General features: G+C 42.4%; 1 protein-coding gene across 2 annotated transcripts in view; it reads left to right on the forward strand.

Annotated features, from left to right (window-relative positions):
* SRGAP1 (SLIT-ROBO Rho GTPase activating protein 1) overlaps positions 1–26,434 on the forward strand; it is a 234,171-nt gene that overhangs the window by 89,393 nt on the left and 118,344 nt on the right. For both annotated transcript variants that reach the window (XM_044280541.1, XM_044280542.1), the window contains exons 4-8: positions 6,093–6,155; positions 20,039–20,221; positions 20,959–21,087; positions 25,450–25,671; positions 26,054–26,155. In XM_044280541.1, the coding sequence (XP_044136476.1) occupies positions 6,093–6,155; positions 20,039–20,221; positions 20,959–21,087; positions 25,450–25,671; positions 26,054–26,155 (699 nt within the window). The remainder of the gene's footprint in view (positions 1–6,092; positions 6,156–20,038; positions 20,222–20,958; positions 21,088–25,449; positions 25,672–26,053; positions 26,156–26,434) is intronic.

Here is a 26,434-nt window from a genome sequence, read left to right on the forward strand (position 1 = left end):
GTGCTCTGGTGTACCCAGTGAATCTTCTCTACATACCTATGACATCATCACAGGTTCTTTCCCGCCACTGCTGAGCTCAACCCCCCACACTTGGAGAGTTGGGAGGACTAGTGTATGGGCATCTGTAAATGTAAATCCATCTAAAAGACATAGGATTGTAAACATAAAAATTCAGCTAGTTTTGGTAAATGTACATTTTTTTTCTCTCTCCGTTCTTGTCGAGAATGCAGCCATTTCTAGTTTCATGTAGAGATCTGGTCACATAACATTTGAAATGCATTTTACAAATGCATTGGGCTTTTATACACCGTAAACATGTACCATGTCCTATGGATGTACAAATGTATGACAAGTGTTTGGCTGCCATATGTTGCTATAATGAATGAATAGTGAAACATGGCACACGATTGGCTATTGGATAAACGTAGGGGCCACCATGGCTCATAAGGATCTGTTGCAAACTGTAAGTGAATGTGATTGCTTCAATCTGAAGCTTTGGAGCGATATTTAGGAAAATGAAAGTATGTTTAAATGTGCTATAGGCCCCATGCACACAACCGTAGCCATTTATGTGCTCCGTAAATCGCAGAGCCACAAAACGCGGATACCAGCCATGTGCATCCTGCATTTTCCCCTTACCCAGGTCCCGCACTATGTTACAAAGGCCTATTCTTGTCTGCAAAACTGATTTTCTAAAATGCAGGCTGAAAATACGGTTGTGTGCATGGGGTCTTAGATTGATAATGATGTAGGGCATGACCTTAAAGGGTTCGTCCAGGATTAGAATAACATGGCTGCATTCTTCCAGAAACAGTGCCACACTTGTCCATGGATTGTGTGTGGTGTTGCAGCTCAACCCAGTTCACGTTAACCAGACAGAACCCCTGGATGGGGGCGCTGCTCTTATTGAAAGAACGCAGACTAATTGTTCTAATCTTAGACAACCCCTTAAAGGGAATCTGTCACCTAGTTTGAGCATATTAAACTGTTAACATAGCAATGTTCAATGAGGTACCTTCATTCCAGCAAGGGTCTTCTTTCTTTTATTCAAGTTCTCATAAATATGCAAATTAAGCTTCAAGGTGCCCAGAGGGGCGATATTACTCTCCTCTAGTACCCAGTAATGCCCCCCTGCAGTGCCCAGCCGGCTTTTATTTCAAGCCCAGCTCCAACGTCGGAGGCGAACAGCGCCGCCCCCTCCTCTACGTCATGTAATTTATTCACCCCACGATCCTTGTGTCCTACTTTCTTTCCCCAGAGATCTCTCTCAGCCGCAGTATCACCGACTGCCTGCGCCTGTCCGTTACTACGGCTCCTGGGGCAACAGCGCTCTGATTACGGCACTGGGCTCGGCACATGCCCAGTGACACTATTGAGGCTGTTGCCCCAGGAGCCGTAGTATAGAACAGGCGCAGGCAGTCGGTGATACTGCGGCTGCGCGAGATCTCTGGGGAAAGAAAGTAGGACGCAAGGATCGTGGGGTGAATAAATTACATGACGTAGAGGAGGGGGCGGCGCTGTTCGGCTCCGATGTTGGAGCTGGGCTTGAAATAAAGGCCAGCTGGGCACTGCAGGGGGGCATTACTGGGCACTAGAGGAGAGTAATAATGCCCCTCTGGGAACCTTGAAGCTTATTTAGCATAATTGATCAAAATGAAAACTTGAATAAAAGAAAGAAGAAAGAAGACCCTTGCTGGAATGAAGGTACCTCATTGAACATTGCTATGTTAACAGTTTAATATGCTCAAACTAGGTGACAGATTCCCTTTAAACCACCAAATGTAAAACCTCACAGTACAGTAGTGATAAGATAGATGTGCGGAATAACATGAGGCCAGGACCAGCAGGATTTCTGCTGAGCGCAGCTGTCACCCCAGCAAAGCTTGTACTTCCTTTCACAAATCCCGTTGATACTAATAAGTAATACTACTAGTTTTTCCTTCCAGTGACCCAGAATCAGAGTGTGTTCACTGCATTTCCTTTCATTCTGGATCTAGTGGTGTTTGCTGAGTCTGCACCTGAGATTTATTTTAGGGCATGTTTTCTACATTTGTAAGGACATCCACTCTGTCAGACATTTACTGCAAGGACAGAAAGGCGAAAAATATGAAGGGAGAATTTATCGCATCCTGCACTCCAGAATTCTGTCTTCAAAAAGTTGCTAAATAGGGCTTTTGTGACGTTTTGAGGTTACATGCGCAAAATCTTTACAACCTATTTCATTTTTACGCCACTCACTTTTGAAAAGTAGATGGAAAAGTGGTCATGGTTAGTTACCTTAATGAGTCTGTCCAGATTTATCACTGGCACAGTCATAAAGTCCCAAAGTCACTCCAGTAGGAGACTGGTGTGGAGAACTGGAGTAGCATTTCTAGAACTATTTCGACCAGTTCACACTGGAGCTGATTTTGGAGTGTTTCTGCCTCAGAGTCAGCTCCAAAAAACAGCCCCCTGTTCATTTCACTGGGAAGCAGCACTTGTTTCCGTGGGAAAAAGGAGCAGCATGCCCTATCTTGGGGCAGAATCAGAGCTGACTCTCCCCGAAATGAATAGGGAGCTGAAATAAACTGCTTCATGCAAGTCCATGGGTTTTTTGTGCATTTTCCACAAGTTTTTTGGCGCAGATCTGCGTACAAAACTCAAGCTGAAAATGCAGCTTTGTGTTGAAGTAAACACCCATTGGTTTAAAAAAAAGTAAAAAAAAAAAACATGCATATGACGCACTGATATTTTTTAATTGCGTTTTTCAAAATCGGCTACGTGAACTGCCCTTAGGTTTAAAGATAAGACTACTTTCCCACTGGCGTTTTGGCTTTTCGTTTGTGAGATCCGTTCAGGGCTCTCACAAGCGGTCCACAACGGATCAGTTTTGCCCTAATGCATGGCAGAATGTCATATATATTGCCCATATCATTTCCACACAACCCAACCCAAACACATCTGGTTATACATTATTATTATTTTTTTTTAAATAATACGCATAGACAGAGAGTGTTTATTAACTTAATAAATAACATTATAACTTCAAACATAATCATAACAAAGCCCAGTCATAGACTCGGACTTACCTTCAGCAGTACAAACAAATGTACATATAAACAAGTCCATCCCTATATCGGGGACGACTATCCTTACCACCCACAGCGCCATGACCGTTTACCGTACTATCATAATCGACAAAAGTTGGGAGGGAGGGCGGGCGGGGCACGAATGCTCCACTTGACACCGCAGATGTATCCAAAAGGCACCGCCGCCTGTGACTCCCCCATTCTTATCTGAAAATAGCAGACTCCAGAAGCCAATCAGGGCCTATCTCCAGGTCCCCCGCAAAACTGCCCTAGCCCTAGCGTCCTCACAGGCCCACCTGAAAACCAATCATACTCTGGTTACTGGGCAAAGCACCTCTGCCCAGCAACCTTAACCAAAACAGCGGGAAAACCTCCCGCCTGAATCCACTTAATCTGCCTAACAACTTCAACCACTGCACCCAGGGCCAATCAAAGTTCAATCTGGCCTAATGCCAATTCAGCCATGGATCCCCCTCCTAATGGTCCGGGGGCTATTCATTCTGAATGGAAAAGGATCCGCTCAGAATGCATCAGTTTGCCTCCGATCAGTCACCATTCCGCTCTGGAGGTGGACACCAAAACGCCGCCTGCAGTGTTTTACTGTCCGCTTCACAAAACTGAGCCAAACTGTTTTCTCTGACGCAATCTGGCACAATAGAAAACGGATCAGTCTCCCATTGACTTTCAATGGTGTTCAAGACGGATCCGTCTTGACTATGTTACAGATAATAAAAAACAGATCCGTTCATAACGGATGCATGCGGTTGTATTATTGTAACTGATCAGTATTTGCAGATCCATGACGGATCCGCCCAAAACGCGAGTGTGAAAGTAGCCTAAAATAAATTTAACAAACGTGAGGTTTGATAAATTTGGTGTAAAGTACTCCTACATAGGCTTAAAGGAGATGTCCACTTTTGTAATATTGATGACCTATCCTCGATATCAGATCATCGGAGGCTTGACTGCCAGCACCCCACCGATCAGCTGATTGAAGAGAACATAACTCTTGTACTAGCACTCTGTTCTCTTCTCTGTTTACCTGCTTGCTGTCAACATTGCAGTGGCAAGCAGTATAATTACAACGCTGCTGTTGCATTCACTTCACTAGAAGCTAAAGGCTTCCCATTGAAGTGAATGGGACGGCGAAGTTGTAATTACACCTGCTCGCCGCTGGTAAACAACGCTTCACATCTAGTGTGTACGATAAGTGTTGCTGAACATCTGCCCCAAACCTTTGCATCTGTATGCCTGCCATTGAATTGCTGTGTAAAAGAAAGTACAGTTTAAAGGGAATCTGTATTTTTCCAAATTCTTTTTATTTTCGGATTTTTTTAAGTTTTTTGTTCTATTTCCTGCTTATGCTTATGGGGGCAGCGCTCTTACCTGAGGTGATATTAACAGCATTTAGAGATGCACTTTACGGCAGCCACATGGGCAATAGACACAATGGACAGGAGGAGACCCTATTGACTCCTGTGGGAGATTTTTCTAGGCATGCTCTGTGACCTGTGCAGAGGTCAGGAGGGAGTAGATAAGTTGTGATATCACCTATTGTGAATGGTGGATGCTCTGTTTTATGTCATGATAATGTGATGACTGCTGAATGGTGATCTGTATTGAACAGGAAGTGATGCCTGTTATTAGCGTTAGTGGCCTTTTTTTTTTTTTTTTTTAAATATAGATAGTGACAAATGACAAGATAACATCACCATAAATTCTTTGGGCATTTAGATTTTCAGCATGTCTAATATTTTGTTCTCTTGAGTGGTAAACCACCAATAGAGATGTTTGGAAGTGGCTTAGAGTTCTATTTTACCAAACGATTTTTGGGCCATAGGAGCGCTCTTTCCGATAATTGGCGTGTGTAATCGTGCAGCCGATAAATGAGCAAATGCTTGTTCATCAAATACCTTAAAAGAAAACGCATGCCATAGCATTCTGAAAGATAGCACATCCAATATTTGGGAAATATGGAAGACGTTTACTATGATATCCTTATATTGGTAGTCGTCTTTTATAGTGAGCTTAGTGTATACCTCAGTTTGTATTATTGAAGAACAATTCTAAACCTGTCACTTAAGACTTATTTTTAGGAAAATGTGTCATCATAACATAACCTATTGTTTAAATCACGTTTTTATGTTTAACATATTCTTTTTTTTAAATGTTGCTGTTATTTTTTATTTTCCAAGTCAATATATATAAACAAAAAACATAAAATCCTGCAGTTTTCCCACTGGTCACTAAGCCTAATAATAGGCGCCACTTCTTGGTCTGTACAGAACACTTTTCTTGCCTGCTTCACTGGGTCGGGGTTTCCAAGCCCCTCGTTCCTCTTCACTCCATGACCTCAGAGTTTTGTATGGAAAGTTGGCCACATGTACAGTTTTCCGCCCCATTTAAACTTAGTAGAACTGATCTCTCCTATTTAAAGGGAATGTGAAGGACCCATTGTTTAAATCCCGTTTTTATGTTTAACATACTTTTAAATAATTTCTGATGGTTATTTTTCATGTTAATTTATTTAAACAAAAAAAAACTGCAGTTTTTGCACTGGCCATTAAACCGAATAATAGGCACCACTTCTTAGTCTTTACAGAACTCTTTACTGCAGTTACCTGCTTATCTATACACAGAGGTGATATCACTACAGGCAGGATTAGAATGACAGATAAGACAGGATCACCCAGTCACAATAGGTGATTGTACAAGGAAGGATGTAGATAAGATCTGACAATGACCTCTGCACAGGTCACAGAGCATGCCTAGAAGACTCTCCCATAGAAGTCACTGAGGTCCCCTCCTGTCCATTCATCTATGGACCATGGAGCTGCTGTAAAGCAATTTTATTAACAGCTCGGGCAACATGGCAGACCCTATGATCATCTTCAGGAAATAGAATTTAAAAAATCTGTAATTAGTTTTGAGTTTTAATAGTTGACACTTTATGTGATTATATGGTTTTAAAGCCATAAAACCAGAGCTTTGGAATTTACTATATTGTGTTTTGTTGTATTACAGAGCAAAGAAATAGCGTTCCAGCTTCATGAAGATCTAATGAAAGTCCTTAATGAACTGTACACGGTAAGCACAGCAGTTACAAGGATGCTTTTCTTTCTGTAGCCTAATTATCTATCACTTGTGAGTGATCATGCTTGTGAGACTCAACAACAGCCAGGTATATCTGGCCTGGAGATACTTTACGTAAAATTTCTGAGAAATATTGATTGCCTATCTATTTTTAATAGAACAATAACCCCTTAGTGACCACCAGTACTCCTTTTTATGGCAGTGACTAAAGGGCCTTTGACTAGGCCGCTGCATTTTTACAGCGGCCTAGTCTAAGCACTGCGTGGGTCTCCTATGCCGCAGAGAACCTCTCGCATGACATCTGGGCTCCTCTCAGATTGGCAGAAGCATGAATTCTGAGCGTTGAACCCCTTACATGCTGCGGTCAATAGCGACTTCAGCATCTAAGCAGTTTCAGAGGGATAAAAGTTAATAAATGTGTTATGCGTACCCCAAATTGGTGCCATTAAAAGTTACAACTTGTCCAGCCCCCAAAAAAGCTCTTAGACGACTACATTGTTCAGAATAATAATAAAAAACGGTTAACCCCTTAGTTACCACCCATATGCCTTTTTACGGCGGTCACTAAGGGGCCTTAGGCTGGGCCACCGTTAAAAAAAAAAAAAAAAAAGCCACGGGCCCGGCTCTCACATGAGAGCCATGGCCCTACTCTAACAGCCCAGATTGACAGGAGTGCTGATCCGGGCTGTTTAACACTTTACATGCCGTGGGCAATCGTGCCTGCCGCATGTAAAGTGCTGACAGAGGAAGCGGATCGCATTTGTGGGGTGCCGATGTGTGTGAAGACTGGCAGGGGTCTGATGTAGGCCCCAGACCCGCCTTAGTTTCCAGCAGGCTGTGCCTCTCTGGTGTAGCATGCTGGTCTATGTCAGAATAGCACTGACATTAAAATGCAATGTACTATAGGGATAATGCATTGCATTTTAAAATCAATCAAAAAGCTGTCTGTTATAGTCCACTTATGGGACTATTAAAGGGAGTCTGTAACCAGCATTTCACTTTTTTAACCCTTCCCATAGCTCCCTAGCATGCTTACAGTTAATCAAAACGTTACCTCTGGCATCTTTCCTGCTCTTATAAATCCATCAAAAACGATCTTTATAAGATATGCAAATGAGGGCTCGCAAGTGCCCAGGGGCGGCGTTACTCTCTTAGGTGCCCTGCTTGCTAAGCCTTTTCATTGCGTCCCCCCGCCCCTTCCTACACTCCGCCCGAGATCCCGCACATGCGCAATCCGTCCGTCGGCCGGCGCACTGCGATGCCCATTCCTTGTACGGCATCACAGTAACTATTGCGCCTGCGCCGGCTAACGACGCGAAAACTCAACAAAGGAGGCGGTCCATCAGCGCATGCGCATTAATTACTGTGATGCCGTACAAGGAATGGGCATCGCAGTGCGTCTGTGCCGGCCAAAGGAATGAGTGCGCAGGCGCGGGATCTCGGCGGAATAACAAGCTATGAGAAAGGCGCTCAGAGGGAAAGGATGGGCGGGCGGAGTGTAGGAAAGGGCGGGGGGGACGCAATGAAAAGGCTGAGCAAGCAGGGCACCTAAGAGAGTAACGCCGCCCCTGGGCACTTGCGAGCCCTCATTTGCATATTTTATAAAGATCGTTTTTGATGGATTTATAAGAGCAGGAAAGATTCAGGATTGAGTCAGCGGATGTGACTGGCAGGATATTGCAGCACTGGTTGGGCAGTCGTGACCTTATGTGTATACTGGAGGGGGCGGGAATGCATGTGGGGAGAGAGAAGGTCCTACTTGCTGAACTTATGAAGAAGGTATGGGCAAAAGTGAAGCAGCTTAGAGGTGTGGGAGGAGTCGGAGAGCTTTCCCCAATATGGAACAATAATCTATTGCCAGAATTCTTGTCTTTGTCAGGAATTGGGAATCTCATGAGGTAATGAGGATAGGTCAACTGACGGAGGGTAGTGTATTCAAATCTTTTCAGGGTATCCAGCAAGAATTTAACGTCCCTAAGGTGTGGTTTTATCAGTTTCTGCAACTGAGGCATGCCTATGATGTCACGGTGAGGAAAGGGTGTAATATAGCTAAAATGGATGTGGTACAGAAACTTATTCTCCCGAAGGGGGGGAAGAGAGGTTTGATATCGCAGGTATACACTCTATTGCTGGACAAGTTTCTTGATGGGTTCCCTCTGACGCGGATGATGAAATGGGAGGGTGATTTGGGCGCCGTGTCTAAGGATCAGTGGGAGGATATTTTGGAGGCGGTTCCCAGAGTGTCTTTGAGCGAGCAGGCTAAGTTGTCACAGCTTTTCATCATCCACAGGGTATATAAAACACCAGTATTTTTTAAAAAAATTGGGGTTAGGAATGATAAGTGTCCGAAGTGCATGGAGGAGGGAGCGGATCTGGTACACATGCTCTGGTCGTGTCCAGTGATAGGTTGATATTGGGATGAGGTGCTGATCATGATTAATCACAAATTGGCGCTGAGTCTGCAATTGGACCCTAAGGTTTGTGTGTTGGGATATGTGTCAAAGATTGGAGGGAGTGAATTGCTCAGAGTGGCGGTGGGAAGGCTGTTATATGTGGCCAGGAAACTGGTGGCGCAGAGGTGGATCCAGGGGAGTCCGCCAACGATAGAGGAGTTTGTGAGGATGATGAATGACATGTTGGTCATGGAAAAAAGTGTGTTTGTTAAGAGAGGCTGTCCTCTGAAGTTTGAGAAATTGTGGAATGAGTGGTTGTCTCATACTCATATTGTGTTATAAAATAAGATAGAGGTTGTCTTACTCTTATCCATGGGGGGGGACTAGGCTTTGACTTGATATGTTTTGTGTCTTAAAAATTTTGCCATGTCAGGTTTTGGAAATGTACTTTGTATACCATTGCAGTTATTCTGGATTGTGTACATTGCCTATTGATGTAATGGTCTGTCGTCTGTGGACGTACTATGTTATTATACAACACTACGGTGAAATGTTGATCTGAATACAGAAAATGCTTATTATAAGTGATCAATAAAAATTATTTGATTTAAAAAAAGAAAATACGCTCATCAATGGAAAAAAATGATAAAAAAAAATAAAAAATCTCCCCATATGTTTGGTATTGTCGTGTCCGTAACGACCCGGACTACATAAATATAATCTAAATTATCCCCTACGGTGACAGAATTTATTCTTAGTTGCTACCGAAAAAAAAAGTAATAACAAGCGATTAAAAAGCGCCATTTACTCCAAAATGATGCCAATGAAAAATACAATTCGTCCTGCAAAAATCAAGCCCTCACCAACTCCTTAGAAAGAAAAATAAAAAAAAGTTATGGGTCTTGGGAAGCGGCAATGCAAAAACACTTTTCATTAACATTTTTTTTTCTTTTTTATTGCAAAAAAGTTGTAAAACGTAAATAAAAAGCTATATGTATTTGATATCACTGTAATTGTACTGACCCAGAGAATAAAGATATGTTATTTATACCTAAAAACGCGGTGGCAGTATTGCTGTTTTTCCTATCTCCCTCTCAGAAAGAGTTAATAAAAGTTAATCAGTAAGTTATGTGTACCCCAAAATGGTGCCATTAAAAACTACAACTTGTCCCGCAAAAAAACAAGCCCTCATAAAGCTGTATAGATGGACAAATAAAAAAAGTTATAGCTCTTGAAACGCGACGATGGAAAAAGGAAGAAAAACGTTTGGTCAGTAAGACCCAAAACGGGCTGGTCAGTAAAGGGTTAAAGTTCTTGGAATGCAACAATAAAAAAATGAAAAAAACTGCTTGGGCACGTAGTCTCAGAACTGGCTGGTCATTAGGGGTTAACAGAATATCACATTACCTGCAACTTCTTTGTCACTGCTTTAATGGGCTATAGTCCATGTGTCTCCCATTACCAGGATATACATTTCCATAACCAGTTGTATATAGCCGGTTTTATCCAAGGAAGAAAAGCAGGAACGTTCCTCTGGCTGGCCTGCTCCAGGTTGCTACCAGTGGAGCCACAGTGTTTTATGGAATTGCTGTTCATGCAATTCCCTAATGTGTAAAGTGTATCTAAACTTAAAGGGACACTGACAGGCCCAATAAGCATATTTAGGTATATATATCACAGTACAGGTCTTATAAAGTGTATTAAAATCGTCTAAGTATCCCCCCTGTCCACCTTATAAATACAGAAAACTGAAGTTTTAAAACCTGCTTGAAGCGTCTTCAATCTGCCCAAGGGGCGGCGTTTCCTCTCTACTTGCGCCCAGCTAGCCGCCCCCAACTGCCGTTTTGAAGCGCCGCCCAGCTCATTAATATTCACTTCGTGGGGCGGCTACTACTGTCCCCGACGTCACAAGATCTGGCGCATGCCCAATACAATCCTATGGGCATCGGCCTCTGTCTAATCTGCTGAAGATGAGACTGAGGCCGATGCCCATATGATTGTATTGGGCATGCGCCAGATCTTGTGACGTCGGGGACAGTAGTAGCCGCCCAGCGAAGTGAATATTAATGAGCTGGGCGGCGCTTCAAAACGGCAGTTGGGGGCGGCTGTCTGGGCGCAAGTAGAGAGGAAACGCCGCCCCTTGGGCAGATTGAAGACGCTTCAAGCAGGTTTTAAAACTTCAGTTTTCTGTATTTATAAGGTGGACAGGGGGGATACTTAGATGATTTTAATACACTGTATAAGACCTGTACTGTGATATATATACCTAAATATGCTTATTGTGCCTGTCAGTGTCCCTTTAAGTACTTCTAACAAAATGTCTAACGTCCTTGATTGATGGCATCCCATGACATGATTTAATAACACAAGAACTGAGATTATACATTTCATCTTTCATTAATGACATTGCCAAAAAATACTTGCTGGCAGATTACATTTAATATTACCCATTGAAACTCTAGGTATTTTGGATTGCTTGATACTATATTAGTGTGTTGTACTATATCTACCCAAGCAAATTAGTGCTAGCTCTGATGTGAATTTTGTCCAGTTTAAAAAAAAATAAAAAATCTCTATAATGTACCCTGACCACTACGTCAGTGCTAATATTTTTAATCCATGTATTTGTGTAGCTATTTCTGACATTGTGCCAGCTGGTGCTTCTGCATTTGTAAGTCACGTTCCTTTTCAATCCTTGTGTTGCCCGCAGATTGTTATATGAAAAGAAAAGAGTTGTTTGGTTGTCTTCCCGAAAAGTCATTTCCAGTTTTGTTAAATGCAGAGAAGGGATCAAAGCCAGTTCCTAGCACACTCATACAAAATGTAGTGTTATGCAGTAGTAATATCATGTATTTGTTTTAAATAAATGAATTAAAGATAAGCTTTTAGTATGAGTTAGGGATCCCTAAAGGGATTTTTGGTCCTACAGACCGTGATAAACTGCAATCATGTATTTGTTACACCATTTCTGTCTATGATGATCTGCAAAGCCTTTGGAAAGTCTTCAGATCCTTTCACTTTTTTCACATTTTATATTATGGCTTTGCTCTAAAATAAAAATAAAAATCTGCACTCATACTTTTGGCTAATTTATTAAAAAGAAAAAGTCACATTTTAAGGCTACTTTCACACTGGCGTTTTGGCTTTCTGTTTGTGAGATCCGTTCAGGGCTCTCACAAGCGGTCCAAAACTGATTCGTTTTGCCCTAATGCATTCTGAATGGGATAGCATTCGCTCAGAATGCATCAGTTTTCCTCCCATCAGTCTCCATTCCGCTCTGGAGGCGGACACCAAAACGCTGTCTGCAGCGTTTTGCTGTCCGCTTGACGAAACTGAGCCAAACGGATCCGTCATGGCACACAATGTAAGTCAATGGGGACGGATCCTTTTTCTATGACGCAATCTGACACAATAGAAAATGGATCCGTCCTCCATTGACTTTTAGTGGAATCCATGACGGATCCGCCTAAAACGCGAGTGTGAAAGTAGCCTTACATGGAAGTAAGTATTCAGGCCCTTTGCTATGATACTTGAAATTTTGCTCTGGGGGCCTCCCATTTCTCTTGATCATCTTTGAGATGTTTGTACAACTTGATTGGAGACCTCATGTGGTAAATTCAGTTGATTGAGCATGATTTGGAAAGACACACCCCTGTCTAAATAAGGTCTCACAGCTGACAATACATATCAGGGCAAAAAACAGGCCATGAGGAGGAAAGAACTGCCTGTAGAGCCCAGAGACAGAATTGTGTGGAGGCCCAGATCTGGAGATGGGTACTAAAACAATTCTGCTGCACTGAACCTCCATAGGTTCAGTCAGAGGTCGCAATAACGCCTGTACAAGCGTCATAGATGCCTGTACAGGCAGGTTTACTCCCTAAAAAATGTTTAATGTGTATGAATACACACAATAATTTCACTGCCATTCATGAGCGCTGTGAACGGCACAGGCAGCACAACGATACCGCTGGTGTCTGAAAGCTTCAATAGCAGAGCTCCGTACAGAGCTTTGTTATTAGGGAGGAGGCTGCTGATTTTCAGTTATTATAAAAACGGGGAGTGCATGCCACCCCACGCTATTGCCGGCTGTGGATGAAGTGCCAGGAACAACATGGTGGGAACAGACCTTTGAGACTCTATTAACACTACTATTAACATAAGGTCATCTAGCGAAACAGCAGGTTTTTAAAATTATTTTTCTCCTTTAGGTATTAGAGCAATCAAATGAAAGTTATGTTTTAACATAAAGATCAGAAACAGGGTTTTGTTTAGCCTCTTGGTTATTAGTTTTTCTATGTAAGTACCCTCTACCACTGAGAGGTTACTTTCCTGTATGGTTTAGGCTACTTTCACACCTGCGTTCGATCGGATCCGTTCTGAACGGATCCGCTCATATTAATGCAGACGGTGGCTCCGTTCAGAACGGATCTGTCTGCATTATAACTTAGAAAATTTTTCTAAGTGTGAAAGTAGCCTGAGCGGATCCGTTCAGACTTTACATTGAAAGTCAATGGGGGACGGATCCGCTTGAAGATTGAGCCATATGGTGTCATCTTCAAGCGGATCCGTCCCCATTGACTTACATTGTAAGTCGGAACGGATCCGCTCGCCTCCGCACGGCCAGGCGGACACCCGAACGCTGCTTGCAGCGTTCAGGTGTCCGCTCACTGAGCGGAGGCTGAGCGCTGGCAGGCGGATGCATTCTCAGTGGATCCGCCTCCACTGAGAATGCATTAGGGCCAGACGGCTGCGTTCAGGGCCGCTTGTGAGCCCCTTCAAACGGAGCTCAGGAGCGGACACCTGAACGCAGGTGTGAAAGGAGCCTTATGTGTGGAGCGCACTGCCCAGAGATCACAGAGAGGACTATAGGGTACACTATATTGTGCAACAGTCCAATATATTGTGTATAAGACTGTCCTATATCTGCCTCCTGTGCATTCGTCCCAGACCATACCCAGTGCCACCAAGCCACCCTCAATTCTTATTGCATTGAGTTTTGTACAATCTCCCGCTCCAATCCCTACGTGACAGATTTGGTCCATAAAGAAAGGTAGGGATTCAGTCTTCTGAGAGATAAATTTTAAATGGTCAAAATGTGCTATTTCTGCACGAAAGACATTATAGAGGAGACTGGTAATGGTTTCCCTGCATAAATAGCAACCTCCTAATGTTATATAGGCCTACGTATTATATATATAAATAACTGCAATTTTCATACTCCTTGGCTAAAAATACTCCTCAAAAATGATGCAGAGTATTTTTACTCTTCCGGAAAAAAATATAGTGCTACCTCTGGGTTCAGTGCACAGCAACATCCATAGTTCTTAAATGTAAAAGTTTGAAACAACCAATACTCTTGCTAGAGCTGGCTGCCCCACCAAACTAAGTAATTGGGGGAGAAGGGCTTTGTAAAAGAGGTGACCAAGAACCCAATGGTCACTCTTGCTGATCTTCAGCGATCCTGTGTACAGATGGGATAAACTTCCAGAAGGTCAACCATCACTGCTGCACTTGACTAATTTGGGTTTTATGGCAGTGTGTCCAGAAAGAAACCTCTCCTCAATAAAAACATGAACGTTTTCACAAAAGAACCTGGTAACCTGGTCTGATTAAACGAAGATTTAACTTATTGGCCTCAATTCTAAGCATAAAGTCTGGGAGAAACCAAGCACTGCTCATCACCTACCAAATACCAACCCTACAGTAAAGCAGGGTGGTGGCAGCACCATGATGTGGTCTTTTTGAACAGCTGGGACAGGGAGACTGGTAAGGTTTGAGGGAAAGCTGAAGGGATAAAAGTACAGAGACATATTGACGAAAACCTGATGCAGAGTGCGCTCTGGACCTTAGACTGGGCTGAAAGTTTACCTTTTAACAAGACAATGATCCTAGGCACACAGCCAAGACAACACAAGAGTGGCTTAGGGACAACGCTTTGTCCTTGACCTGACTTAAAACCAATTGAACATCTCTGGAGAAACCTGAGAACTGCTGTCTGCCGGTCCCCATTCAACCTGACCATGCTTGAGAGGATCTGCAGAGACAAATGACAAAAAATCTCCGAATCCAGGTTTGCAAATCTTGTGGCATGATTCTCAAGAAGACTGGAGGCCTGTAATCACTGCCAAAGGTGCTTCAACAAAGTCCTGAGTATGGGTCTGAATACTTATGTCAATGCAAGATTTCAGTTTTTCCTTTTCAATAAATTTCTTTCACTTTGTCATTATAGGAAATTGAGTGCAGAATGATGGGGAAAACTTACATTTTTGGTTTTAGCACAAGGCCACAACATAACAAAATAGGAAAAAAGTGAAAGGGTCTGAAGAATTTCCAAATGTAGCAAGTTTTCTATTTCACCCCAGTGCTGGATTCACAACTAAACTGATCGGTATTGCTATATAATGTCCTCCATACTGCTGCTGCTATGGAGGGTGTGCTACAGAGAGAGAGGGCGACATGATCGCATCTTCTCTGTGTGTGCAGTGTATGGGAGACACCATAGCAGCTAGTCTCTGCCCACTAGCTCAGGGAAAACTGACTATTTCAGATGGAGCCTGCAGAGGGGAAAAACTGGTGAAAAATGCAGAATTTAGGTCATATGATGGCCAGAAATAGTGCTACTCCCCAAATACATAAATGACGGCGTATTCTGAAAAATCATCTGAAATGACAGGATCTCTTTAAATTGATAACAATACCCTTGCTAATAATAGTAAATTGGATCAAATTGGGAGTTTTCAGCATTAGTCTCTCTGATTTCTTTGTATAAGCCTTTCTCCTCCAAGTACTGAAAAATACAGGAAGCTACAGTAGATAGCGGTCATGGCTCTTTTTTGTTGTTGTTGTCTTGGCTGATCATGAGGTTCTTTGGACATGAGCTGCTGCTTTTAGTCCTGCATGTAATCTCAATGGTATATACACGTACTGGCAATACATAGACTTAGTATTAAATTGATTTGCAGTAGTGGTCGCCTTTTCAGAATCATTGTATTGATCTCTCCATGTTGACCTTACTTTGTAAAGTGCCTTCTCTTGTATACTTTAATGAATTATGTGCCAGTGAAATGGAAAGCTTTTCCCTGTGGTTTTACATCCTCCAACCGTTTTGTGATCGCCGACGACAGATTCTTGTCTGCCGAAAATAATCCGCCGTGCTTGAAAATTTTGACCGTTCATCGGCCAAAACTGCTGTTGATGTCAGGATCGGCTGAGTTCAGCAGATCACTTGCCATTGTGCTCAAGCACCAGGGAGGCTGCTTTTATTTAAAAAATAAAAAGGCGATTCCCTGGTTGTCCAATCATTATCCCAAATGTATGGCCAGCTTTAGTCGAGTTAGCATTTGGTAATTATTAGCAACCAGGTCAAGGTGGGGGCTGAACTCTGTAAATGCTGTACATTCAGTCTAGAAACTGATATTATTTTTTCTTATTATTGAATGTGTGTGGTTTATTTTCTAGTCTTACCACCATCACTTTTCACTAACCTGGTGCTTCCTATGTCAGTCCTGTACAATGCTTATTATTTCTCCAGGACATGACCATTTTCCTTGTTGCTTTTCGGTGTTCGGGATGAAACTGCGTTACATTTTACAACTATCTTGATATTGCACTAATCTGCCAGCTGTGGGCTGACACCGATGAGAAGAGTAGTGATGGAGGCTCCACCATTAATCATATTGACAGCAATGTAGTAAACCTCTACATTATTGGTTGACACAGTCTCCACTCTCAGAATTTCTCCAAGGAATTGGCTGATTGGTTTTTTCCAGTTTTAATTATTGTGAATTTGGAGATCAGATTTATTATTTTGACATGATCTCTCACATTAGATGTTTTGGGGGAAAACCATACATGTATATATGTCAACCATCAACCTTCATTTTACTTACCAACTCCATTAACCTATTCAGACAACCTGGTTGACCTTGGTACACTCAGCTTTAACAATGTTATTCCGAATTACCATTTTTGCTTTTTTTTTTCCATATGAGACAGACATTAATCATTTTATTGTTTTGTATGCTTTCAGCAACTTCCTGTGTAGACTGTTGAGGGGTCACTGATCTGATTCACCCTATGGCCAGGTTTCCACGCTATGCTCCTGCAACTAGCCAAAACGCAGCCCACCCATTGTGCCCAACTGCTGCATGTTGGGGGTAAGGGGAGTTTGGTCTCTTGCCAGAGTATGTACACCCGGCCTAATAAATAAGTGAGGATGTCAAATTCTTTGTAGAAGTAGTTTTCCCTAGTATATTGTCCTAGTATATACTGTATGAATCGGCATCAGTGATGCATGTGTAGAAAGCTCTGCACAGTGCTTCCTGAATGTCTTCATTACAATTTGCAAAGGACTCACAGCCGCTGGTTTTGAATGTTCAAACATTTGCCATTTACTTCTAGTCATATGAACCTCATGTGCTTAAGGGAGTATATACATGGGACAATTTGGACCAGACTTTCAAAACCACATAAAAAAAAACTGCAGCAAAACCACCCACGGCTTTGATGCGGTTTTTGGCCCCGCGACTTGTACAGGCAATGATTTCATTGTGCTTCACGTGCACAAACTGTGCAGTGGTTTGTGCCTGATTTTGCTTATGGGCTGCTTTCTTGTTCTAGCCTACATATGAGTGGAGCATAAGAGCATTTCCTAGCTCCGATGCTCCCCCTTGTCACGCTGTAATTGTGCAGAGCAAGGATGTGTTTTCATTGTGCCGGTGACATACTGGGCTTCTCCTCACTATGGTAAGCAGACTTCCGCCCAGCAATGTGCCCGCTGATGTCACCGGCACAGACGGGTGTTCTCTAGCTCTGCCGGGGGCTATTTTGCATAGTGCCTACCTACAAAATGGCCTCCGGTAGTGCTAGAGAACCCCCCCCTGTGCCGGTGAGGTCACTGGGTTCATTGCTGGCCGCAAGTCTTGTGAGGAGAAGCCCGATACCTCACCAGTACAATGAAAATAGTGTGACAAGGGGGAACATTGGGGAAGAGCTTTTTTCCCATTTTCCAATACAAGACATGTTAAATTAAAAAGTGGCATTAAAAATGCATCTTGTCCTGCAAAAAAAATACGGTAAGCCCTCATATGACTATGTGAATGAAAAAGTTATGGCTATTGGAATGTTGGGAGGAAAAATGAAAGTGGGCCCAGTCCTTAAGAGGTTAATGAGTGACAATCTGCTGGTGTGTATTTAGATTCATGGGTAAATTATAATGTATTATTGAAATACAGTTTTTATTATTTCTACCTTTTCACCTCTTCAGGTGACAATCACCGTCAGTCATGTGACAGGAAATTTCCCGACATTTACAGTACTCTGTAGGGTGGCAGATTTTCATCTTGTATCACTCAGTGGTCCTTAGTGGTCTCTAGGCCTATTTAAAGGGCGGAACATTGAATTACAGCTGCCTAAGGCTTCTTTCACACTAGCGTTTTTACTGGATCCGGCTGGGTTCAGCAAAAACGCTTCCATTACTGATAATACAACCATCTGCATCCGTTATGAATGGATCCGGTTGTATTATCTTTAACATACCCAAGACGGATCCGTCATGAACTCCATTGAAAGTCAATGGGGGACAGATCGATTTTCTATTGTGTCAGGGAAAACGGATCCATCCATTTTGACTTGCATTGGGGGTCATGCTCCGCATCCCAGGACAGAAAGCAAACTACAACATGTTGCAGTTCGCTCTCCGGTATGGGAACGCAACTAAACGGAATGGAATGCATTTTGGAGCATTCCATTCTGTTCAGTTCAGTTTTGTCCGTATTGACAATGAATGGAGACAAAACTGAAGCATTTTTTCCAGTATTGAGCCCCTATGACGGATCTCCATACCGGAAAACTAAAACACTAGTGTGAAAGTAGCCTTCCATCTAGAGGCAGAGCTTGTTAAAAGCTCATTTGCATCCCTTTCTTCCCAGAATTCCAGAGGAGCACGTATGGCCTATAAGTCTCCTCATGCCGATTAAGGCGCTCTCTCCCCATGGAGAGATAGTATCCCCCAAATTCTGACTCCTGGCTTGTTACCTAATTAAGCCAGTACTCTCTGCACTGATGAGGGGCAATATAAGAGCTCATAAGAGCTCGTTTGGATCCCTTTTGTCTCAGTGGTCCTTATCATACTGGATTTTATTTCTGGAATATAAAGCTGTATATTTCTTCTATCCATGCCAGCACAATATACTTTTAGCTTAGCTTGTGAATTAAGTTATGATACATACATTTTGTAATTTTCTACGTTTTTTTGGCACCTGAAGACCATACATCTGTGAAGTGTGTAAACAGGAGGCTATCTGCTGTGGAATGTCCAAAGAACTAGTCTCTGAACACTTCCAGACTACTCTTAATTTATATGTCACCCTATACCAGAAAAGTAATAACAGTATGGCAGCACAAAATTTCAAATACAAACAATAGAACTGAAAAATGGGGATCATTCTAAATTAAAATGGTATTATACCATAAATGAAAAAATAGAAGCTCTTAGCGCCCATTTTTGATCAAACGTGTGTCGGGCCCATCTACCGGCATCAAGGTGGCTTCCACAGATGGGTACCTAACACTAACAGAACTGCCTCTCTTGGACTTACCTAAGCCTACAATATTCAAGGCAGTGTAGGAACAAGCTACATTTAGGCTAGGGCTATATGACGACATATGTCGCCCGAAAATTTTTATAATGATAGTCTATGGTGTCGCACTGCAACATGCGACACGATAGTAGAAAAAAAAATCCATCCAAGATGGATTTTTCTGTGACTCTCGCGTCGCAACATGTCATGTGTCGCAGTGCGACACCATAGACTATCATAAAAATTGTTGTGTGACACATGTTGCAGTGTAGTTGTGCCCTATAAGTCGCGTGACACATGTCGTCGTGTAGCCCTAGCCTTATACTCTGCTCAGAAGCCCCAGGCAGATGGGCGTTGCTTAGTCTAAAAGAGGCTGCTACCATCAATATATACTACAAGAAAATTTAGACTAACACAATCGTGGTCACAGGTGCATATCCTTCAAGCAAGCATATAGAGAACTAATAAAAGCATGGCTGCACAACATTTTACATACAAACAATAGAACTGAGAAATGGGGATCATTCTAAATTAAAGTGGTATTATACCTACTAGAAATGAAAAATTTGAAGCTCTTTGCGCGCATTTATGATCAAACGTGTGTTGGGCCTATCTACCAGGCGTCAAGGTGGCTTCCTCAGATGTAATAGCTAATCCGTTTTTTTAGAATAGTGGAATATGACGTATTTGTAACCACTTAGATATTGGCAGTTCTGTACACTATAGATGGGATATTACAGTATTTCTTTATGTGTAAAAGATATGCAGTGGAAATAATCCATACAATATTTGGTCATCAGGACATATATATATATGTCATTTATCAGTTGCCTGACAAGTAACAAGAAAAAGCAAAAAACAAGTATTGTGTTAATGAAATAGCATTTTAACATTGCTCTTGCAGGGCATGAAGACTTACCACATGTACCATGCAGAAAGCATCAGTGCAGAGTGTAAGCTAAAGGAAGCTGAAAAACAAGAGGAGAAACAAATTGGAAGGTCTGGTGACCCAGTGTTTCATTTACGGCTGGAAGATAAGCACCAGAGACGGAGCTCGGTGAAAAAAATCGAGAAGATGAAAGAAAAGGTAAGTGTGTGACTACGTTCCACAGTGTGTAAAAAAAAATGAAAAAAATAAAAAAATAAATATATATTTACCAACACTTTTTTTTTTGTTTAAGGCGGTTCAGTAGGGCTTTAGGGTTGTCCAAAAATTTCCAGCACCACAATTTGCCATAAAATTAGGATTCTAGAGAAGCGCTTTTAAATAGCATACAACTGGTAATGATGCGTTTCGATAAATGTGTCCTTAGGGTGTCACTGAGAGAAAGGTAATGGTCAGCTACTGCCGTAGCTCACTTTAGTTGATAGATGTATTTCAGGCCTCTAGCTGGGGTCTTAGACATAACATGGCTCCAGCTAAAGGCCTGAAATGTGTCTTTAGATGCTGTATGCCCTTTTAAAGTGCTTCAATAAATCTGATTTTGTGGCAACTCATGGTACTAGAAATTTTTGGACAATTGCAACTGAGCCCTAACGCCTCCAACTAAGATGAGCCAGGGCAGTAGCTGGTCTTTATACTTCTCTGAATGAGGCCCAAGTGTACATTTGATGCATGTGTTGGGAGCATTTCCAGGCTCATACACTGTACACTACAGACTAAGTCGTTTTCTTGCCATTCCGAATAAGAATCGGCAGGACAACTCATGGGAGGCTTTAGTGATCTTAACAATGATTGTGTATTAGTCAATTCATCCTATGATCTTCAGTAATGTATGCCCAAGCTGTGTACGTTGTCTCACTAACGGCTATTTCTGTCTCTAGCGCCAAGCCAAATACTCTGAGAACAAACTGAAATCCATAAAGGCACGGAATGAATATTTATTAACACTGGAGGCAACAAATGCTTCTGTATTCAAATATTACATCCATGACCTTTCAGACTTAATTGATGTAAGTAACTGAATAATTTATTCCATCTAAATATATTTCATCATCAGCAAGTTCATTCTTGTCGTTATTTGAGTGATTGGTTTAATTGGAATTCCTTGTGACATAGATAAGTGAGGGATGATGCAGAAATGGTTTTCTACACACCTTACAGCCTTCTTGTGCCTTGAGCAGCGGACGGATTTTACTTAACGATGTGTTAATGAGATCACAGTTAGGTTACCCATGAACATAGTGAATGTGGGCCATGTAGCCGTAGCTGCATGCATTTTTTATAGTGGTTGCACTGGTTTTGAAATGCGGATTTTAGACTCGCAGTAAGTACAGGTGGAGCAAATACCAACCATTTACTTTCTGCTCGGCCGAAATCCTCATTGCAGGACCATGGAAGTCTGATAATCCGATGTAGTTACTGCCGCATGGTTCCTGGCTGCACGGCACAAAACGTTGTGTGCGGACACTCTTAACCATATTTGCCTTTTTCTACATTAAAGGGAGTCTGTCACCTGCTTGACACGTGCTAATCAGATTATATAGCCTCGTGGGACACAAATACGTGACACGGAGTTCATCTTTGTTTAGTTTGTGAGAGTCTCCAAAGCACCAAAAACTAAATGTTAAAGATATACAAATGAGCCATTGCAAGTGCCCAGCGGGGCATCTGCAAGTGCCCAGTGAATTTCATGGCCATTTTGCATTGCCAATTTTCCACTTATCTGCCTCCCAAGAAACCGCATAACCAATAGAAGAGAAGACCAGAAGAGCCTTTTCTCCCTTTGGCCATGCTGTTTTTTGAAGGGTCACTAAATTCAGTGGTTATGTAACTGCAGACATACAAATGGCAAATTGGCATTCAAAATGTCCCTCCCAGCCACGGAGTTAACTTCCAGTCTTACGTTGCCCCTTTAACAGCTCGCTCTTCAACCTGCAGACAGCACTGATGACCTGCAGACAGCACTGTGTCAGGGCAGTGTCTGTCTGCTGAAGTTGCCCAGCGAGCGCTTCACGTTCCGTGCGCTGCTTTGAGCAATGTGCTTACCCTTAAATAAAAAAATGCCACCCACCGTCTCCTTCTCTTCTTGCCGTGATGCTTTTGTTCTTTCGGACGGGAAAGAGGCGGTACTGACTTTAAATCCCACGCAGAACGTCCTGATTCAAGTGTCAGGACGTTATCACTAGGCCTTAGCTGTAAGATGTTGGCTTTGCACCGTGTGTGACTGGAAACCAATAAGGGTTGTTTGGAGCAGTGCCAGGCCCAGGGCTGCCAACCTAAACGCCCCTATTATAATTCGCTCTTGTGGGTAAGTATGAATCTTTTGCTTAAAGAGGCAGGCTGCCCGCATTAGGTAAAACAATTTATTCCCAAACAACCCCTTTAAGGACAGGTACAACTTCTCGTTTTTGAATCCATTCCTGGTTTTGGCTTAAAAATTGGCACGTATGGCATTACCCTAAAGGTGCTTTCACATTGTAGATTTTGTGCAGAAATTTCTGCAACCGAAAATCTGTTCCCATCAACTGAAAAGACGTTATTTTGGCAGCAAGCTTATAGATTATGATTCTGCGTTTGTAACACCAGCCTTAGTCTGTCCTGTAGGGTTTCTCCAGTCAGATTTTTACATGACTTTACAGAAGTCATAGAAAATTTATATGCCCGACCTCAGAATCTGCTCTACCTCATACAGTGCAATGTCACGTGGTAAACCACTTCTTTCACTAGATTCTCCCACCAGAACAACGGTTTCCTTTTATATAGACCAGCCTGTGATAATATATGCTGAAATTCACTATTGTGAAACCTTGTGGTGCGGCACCCACCCACTTCACCTCACCACAAATATATCTCACGGTCAGGCAGGCTCAATGACTGATTTATTAAAGGGCTGCTCCATCTTAATATAAAGATTAGTGAAAAGTTCTGTAACTTTCCACTATACTCTGTGTTTCAGTTTACTATTTTCAAGATCTCTATTTGCTGTCAGTTAATGGAAACATTCTTATTTACATCCAGTGGCCAAAATGTATTCTAGACCTAAGGCTGGGGCTACACGGCAACATGTGTCGCACCAATGTCGCACGGTATTTATTGTAATGATAGCCTATGGTGTTATGCTGCGGTTGCGATATGGGAGTAGCAAAAAATCCATCCAAGTTGGATTTTTCTGCGACACCATAGACCATCGTTACAATAAATGTTACAGTGTAGTTCTCTTTTTGTCGAGTAGCTAGTTTGTCGCGTGTAGCCTTAGCCCAATACTTCTCGCAGCTGACTGTGATGCAGGGCTGAGCAGTCTGAGGCTGGGTTTAGACGCTGTAATAGTGTGCCGAGTGACCAGTTACCACATGACAAATTCACATGCGACTGTTTAGCAATATGGTTTATGTGAAAACATGTTTCACTTGTAAAAATTGCACTGCCAAAGACTGCGGTAAGTGCACTTCAGTCTGGCATTCCAATACCCAAACCCCCACCATTCAGCTGTTCCTATGTAGCTCATGCGCCGGTACTGTCAACTGTGAAGTGAATTGGAGCAGAACTGCAGTAACCAATACTGTCCACTGCACAGTTGACAGAGCTGTCTAGTTTCGGCGCTGAAGTGACTCACGAACATCGGATTAGTGGGTGTGTACAGTTGTCAGACCCCTGCCAATCTGACATTGATCACCTATCCTGAGAAGAGACCATCACTCTAAAAAGCCTCAAAACCTTTAAACTTTATAAAAGCAGAATAAACCTTTTCAGTGTGTATTTTAGTTTTTTTGTTTGATCTTACATTCTTACTATCTACCCTTGTTATGCTCATGTGCACAGCTGTGGTATGTACAGAGTTGTTCTCTCCTAGAATATCAGAGCATGCCAGATACGCCTTGGTATACCTGTGTATACAGAGGTACAGTAAGGGCTCAAACATGTGTACAGTGTGTATTACACAGTCCTTTTATATGGTTCTTTACGCTCCCTACCTGTACATTCCTGCCTTGTTCCCGTAACAGCAATTTCCCCTCTGAATATGTTCATTTATTTTGGGAACTTGTACACTTCTGAATGTGCTGACTGCTCATCAGCCAATTTGGCAGAGCTAAATGAAATGTTTCTAACAGCTGGCATTCTTGAGAATGAGAAATAACACTGTACCATGTGTGAAATGAAAACTGAGAAAAGGTGCCAACTCCTGCCGCCTGCCTCCCCTGTGTAGAACGTTTTTTTCCCAATTTGATACTATAACACGTTGGCTGTAGCTCTCTACAGGTTTTAGTTTTCAGAATTTGCACAGCGTTGCTCTGCAGAATGATGCCTACATGTGTAATTGATATAATGCAAGGAAAATGTGCTCAGTCAGTCACGAGTCTGATCTGAGGATCGGGAACCTGTCAGAAGCTTTTTGCCTTCAAAACTGCTACCATGACTTGACCTGCTTTCTAAAGGTGTTCTTAGTCGCAACAGATGCTGAATTTTGTTAAAAATTAACTTTAATCCCAGATCCATGTATTCTTAAAGGGCATCTGTTAACAGGATCAAACTTTATTAAACCAGTCACAGTGCCTGATGAGGCTTCCCCAGCTAATTGAACAAGGCTTTTCTTACCCCGATCCATTTTGGCAATTTATGAGAAATCAGTGTTCAAAAAAATATGCAAATTAGGCCTCAAGTGCACCGAGTGCGGCCCTATCCACTCTGCTCTTTTTTTTTTTACAAGACACCCCCTCCTCCATCCCAGGTTCTGGCCCTGTCAATATAATGGAAAGGGAGTTTCTTGGAAAGCAAAGGAGCTAAGGTGCGCTGTTTGGTTCGGGCCTGTCCTTGGTGCACTTAAAGACAAGTTTGCATATTTAAAAAAAAATTCTAAAAGCTCCAGCAAGGGAACAATAAGGGGAATGGCTTTAGTCAGCTGGAACAGCCCTACCAGGTATTGTCTGGTTTAACGTGATCCTGCTGAAAGATGCCCTTTACTTCCATTCTGCTGTCAAGGAGATGGAAACGCTTGGGAGAGAAGTCAAGGTGGCCACTCCTAAATCCTGTCCAATCTATCTTCAATTGCATCCATGAGGATGGGGCACTTCATCACAAACATTGCCCTCAGAGATGTCAAACAAACCAGATTGGACGGGCTTAGGGTGTGGTTTTCTCCAAAGCCTCTCCACCTCCTTTGTTTTGCAGTAAAGTAACTAACATATGGCACGCAAAGAGTTTAATAATATCCAGCAGTTGCTGAGCTAATAAGGCTAGGAGATGTACAGGAGCAGAAGAGTCAGGATGTGATGGCGGCTTGGGGGGGCAAAAACTTCTAACAGGTTCCGTTTAATAGTAATAGTTTTACGTGGAGTCATATACATGTCAAGGTTTTGTGTCTCTGTGTTTTGTAGTGCTGTGAACTGGGGTACCATGCAAGTTTAAACAGGGCCATGAGAACCTACCTCTCTGCTGAATACAACTTGGAAACGTCCCGGCATGAGGGCTTGGACATCATAGAGAATGCAGTTGATAACTTGGAACCCAGGAATGACAAGCAAAGATTTATGGAGATGTATCCAACTGCGTTCTGTCCACCGATGAAGTTTGAGTTTCAGCCCCACCTGGGTGATGAGGTAAGATGAGGGAAAAATTGTGTATTGCATTAGTTTTGGGTACAAGTTTTAAGGTTTGGGCACAGACTTATATTACACAAGCTACAATAAGTGCTGTCACAAAAAACAACCTATCACAGGTAATTAAACTGACTTGCTACATATGCAGTAAACACAACACTGCATTGTGGGATATAATAAGGCTGCAGCTTGTTATACCTGGCTGAGGAAAGCAAGAGAGAAAAATAGTACCTGGCCGACTGGATGTTGGGGCAAAACGTGTGACAGATGAGATGAAGTCCTACTGAGAAACCCTCCTTCATTGTTTTTGGATTGTTATGTGAAGTCATCAGTGACCAACGCTGACTTAAAAATGTAATTTTCTTTTCTCTTGTAAATGAAGGTTTGCCAAGTTAGCGCTCAGCAGCCCCTACAAGGTGAACTTATACTCCGGTACCAGCAGCTTCAGTCTCGACTGGCTACATTGAAAATTGAAAATGAAGAGGTAATACCATGATTTAATATTGTCTAATACATAGGTAATTACAGCAGATATTACTGCATGGCAGATTATGCCACAGACTGCAGGCTGCAGCAAATTTTGGTATAAGATCTAAAATGTTGAGTATTTTTGCATAGCGATTCTTTTTTTTTTTTTTTTATCCAACTCGTTTAGGGCGCATTCAGACGTCCGCGTTTTGTTTTCCACAGAACTGGAAAATGGATGCGGGCAGCACACGGTGTGCTGTCCTCATCTTTTGCGCCACATTGAAATTAATGGTCA

Source organism: Bufo gargarizans, chromosome 2 (genome assembly GCF_014858855.1).
Source record: "Bufo gargarizans isolate SCDJY-AF-19 chromosome 2, ASM1485885v1, whole genome shotgun sequence".
NCBI classification, from domain to species: domain Eukaryota; kingdom Metazoa; phylum Chordata; class Amphibia; order Anura; family Bufonidae; genus Bufo; species Bufo gargarizans.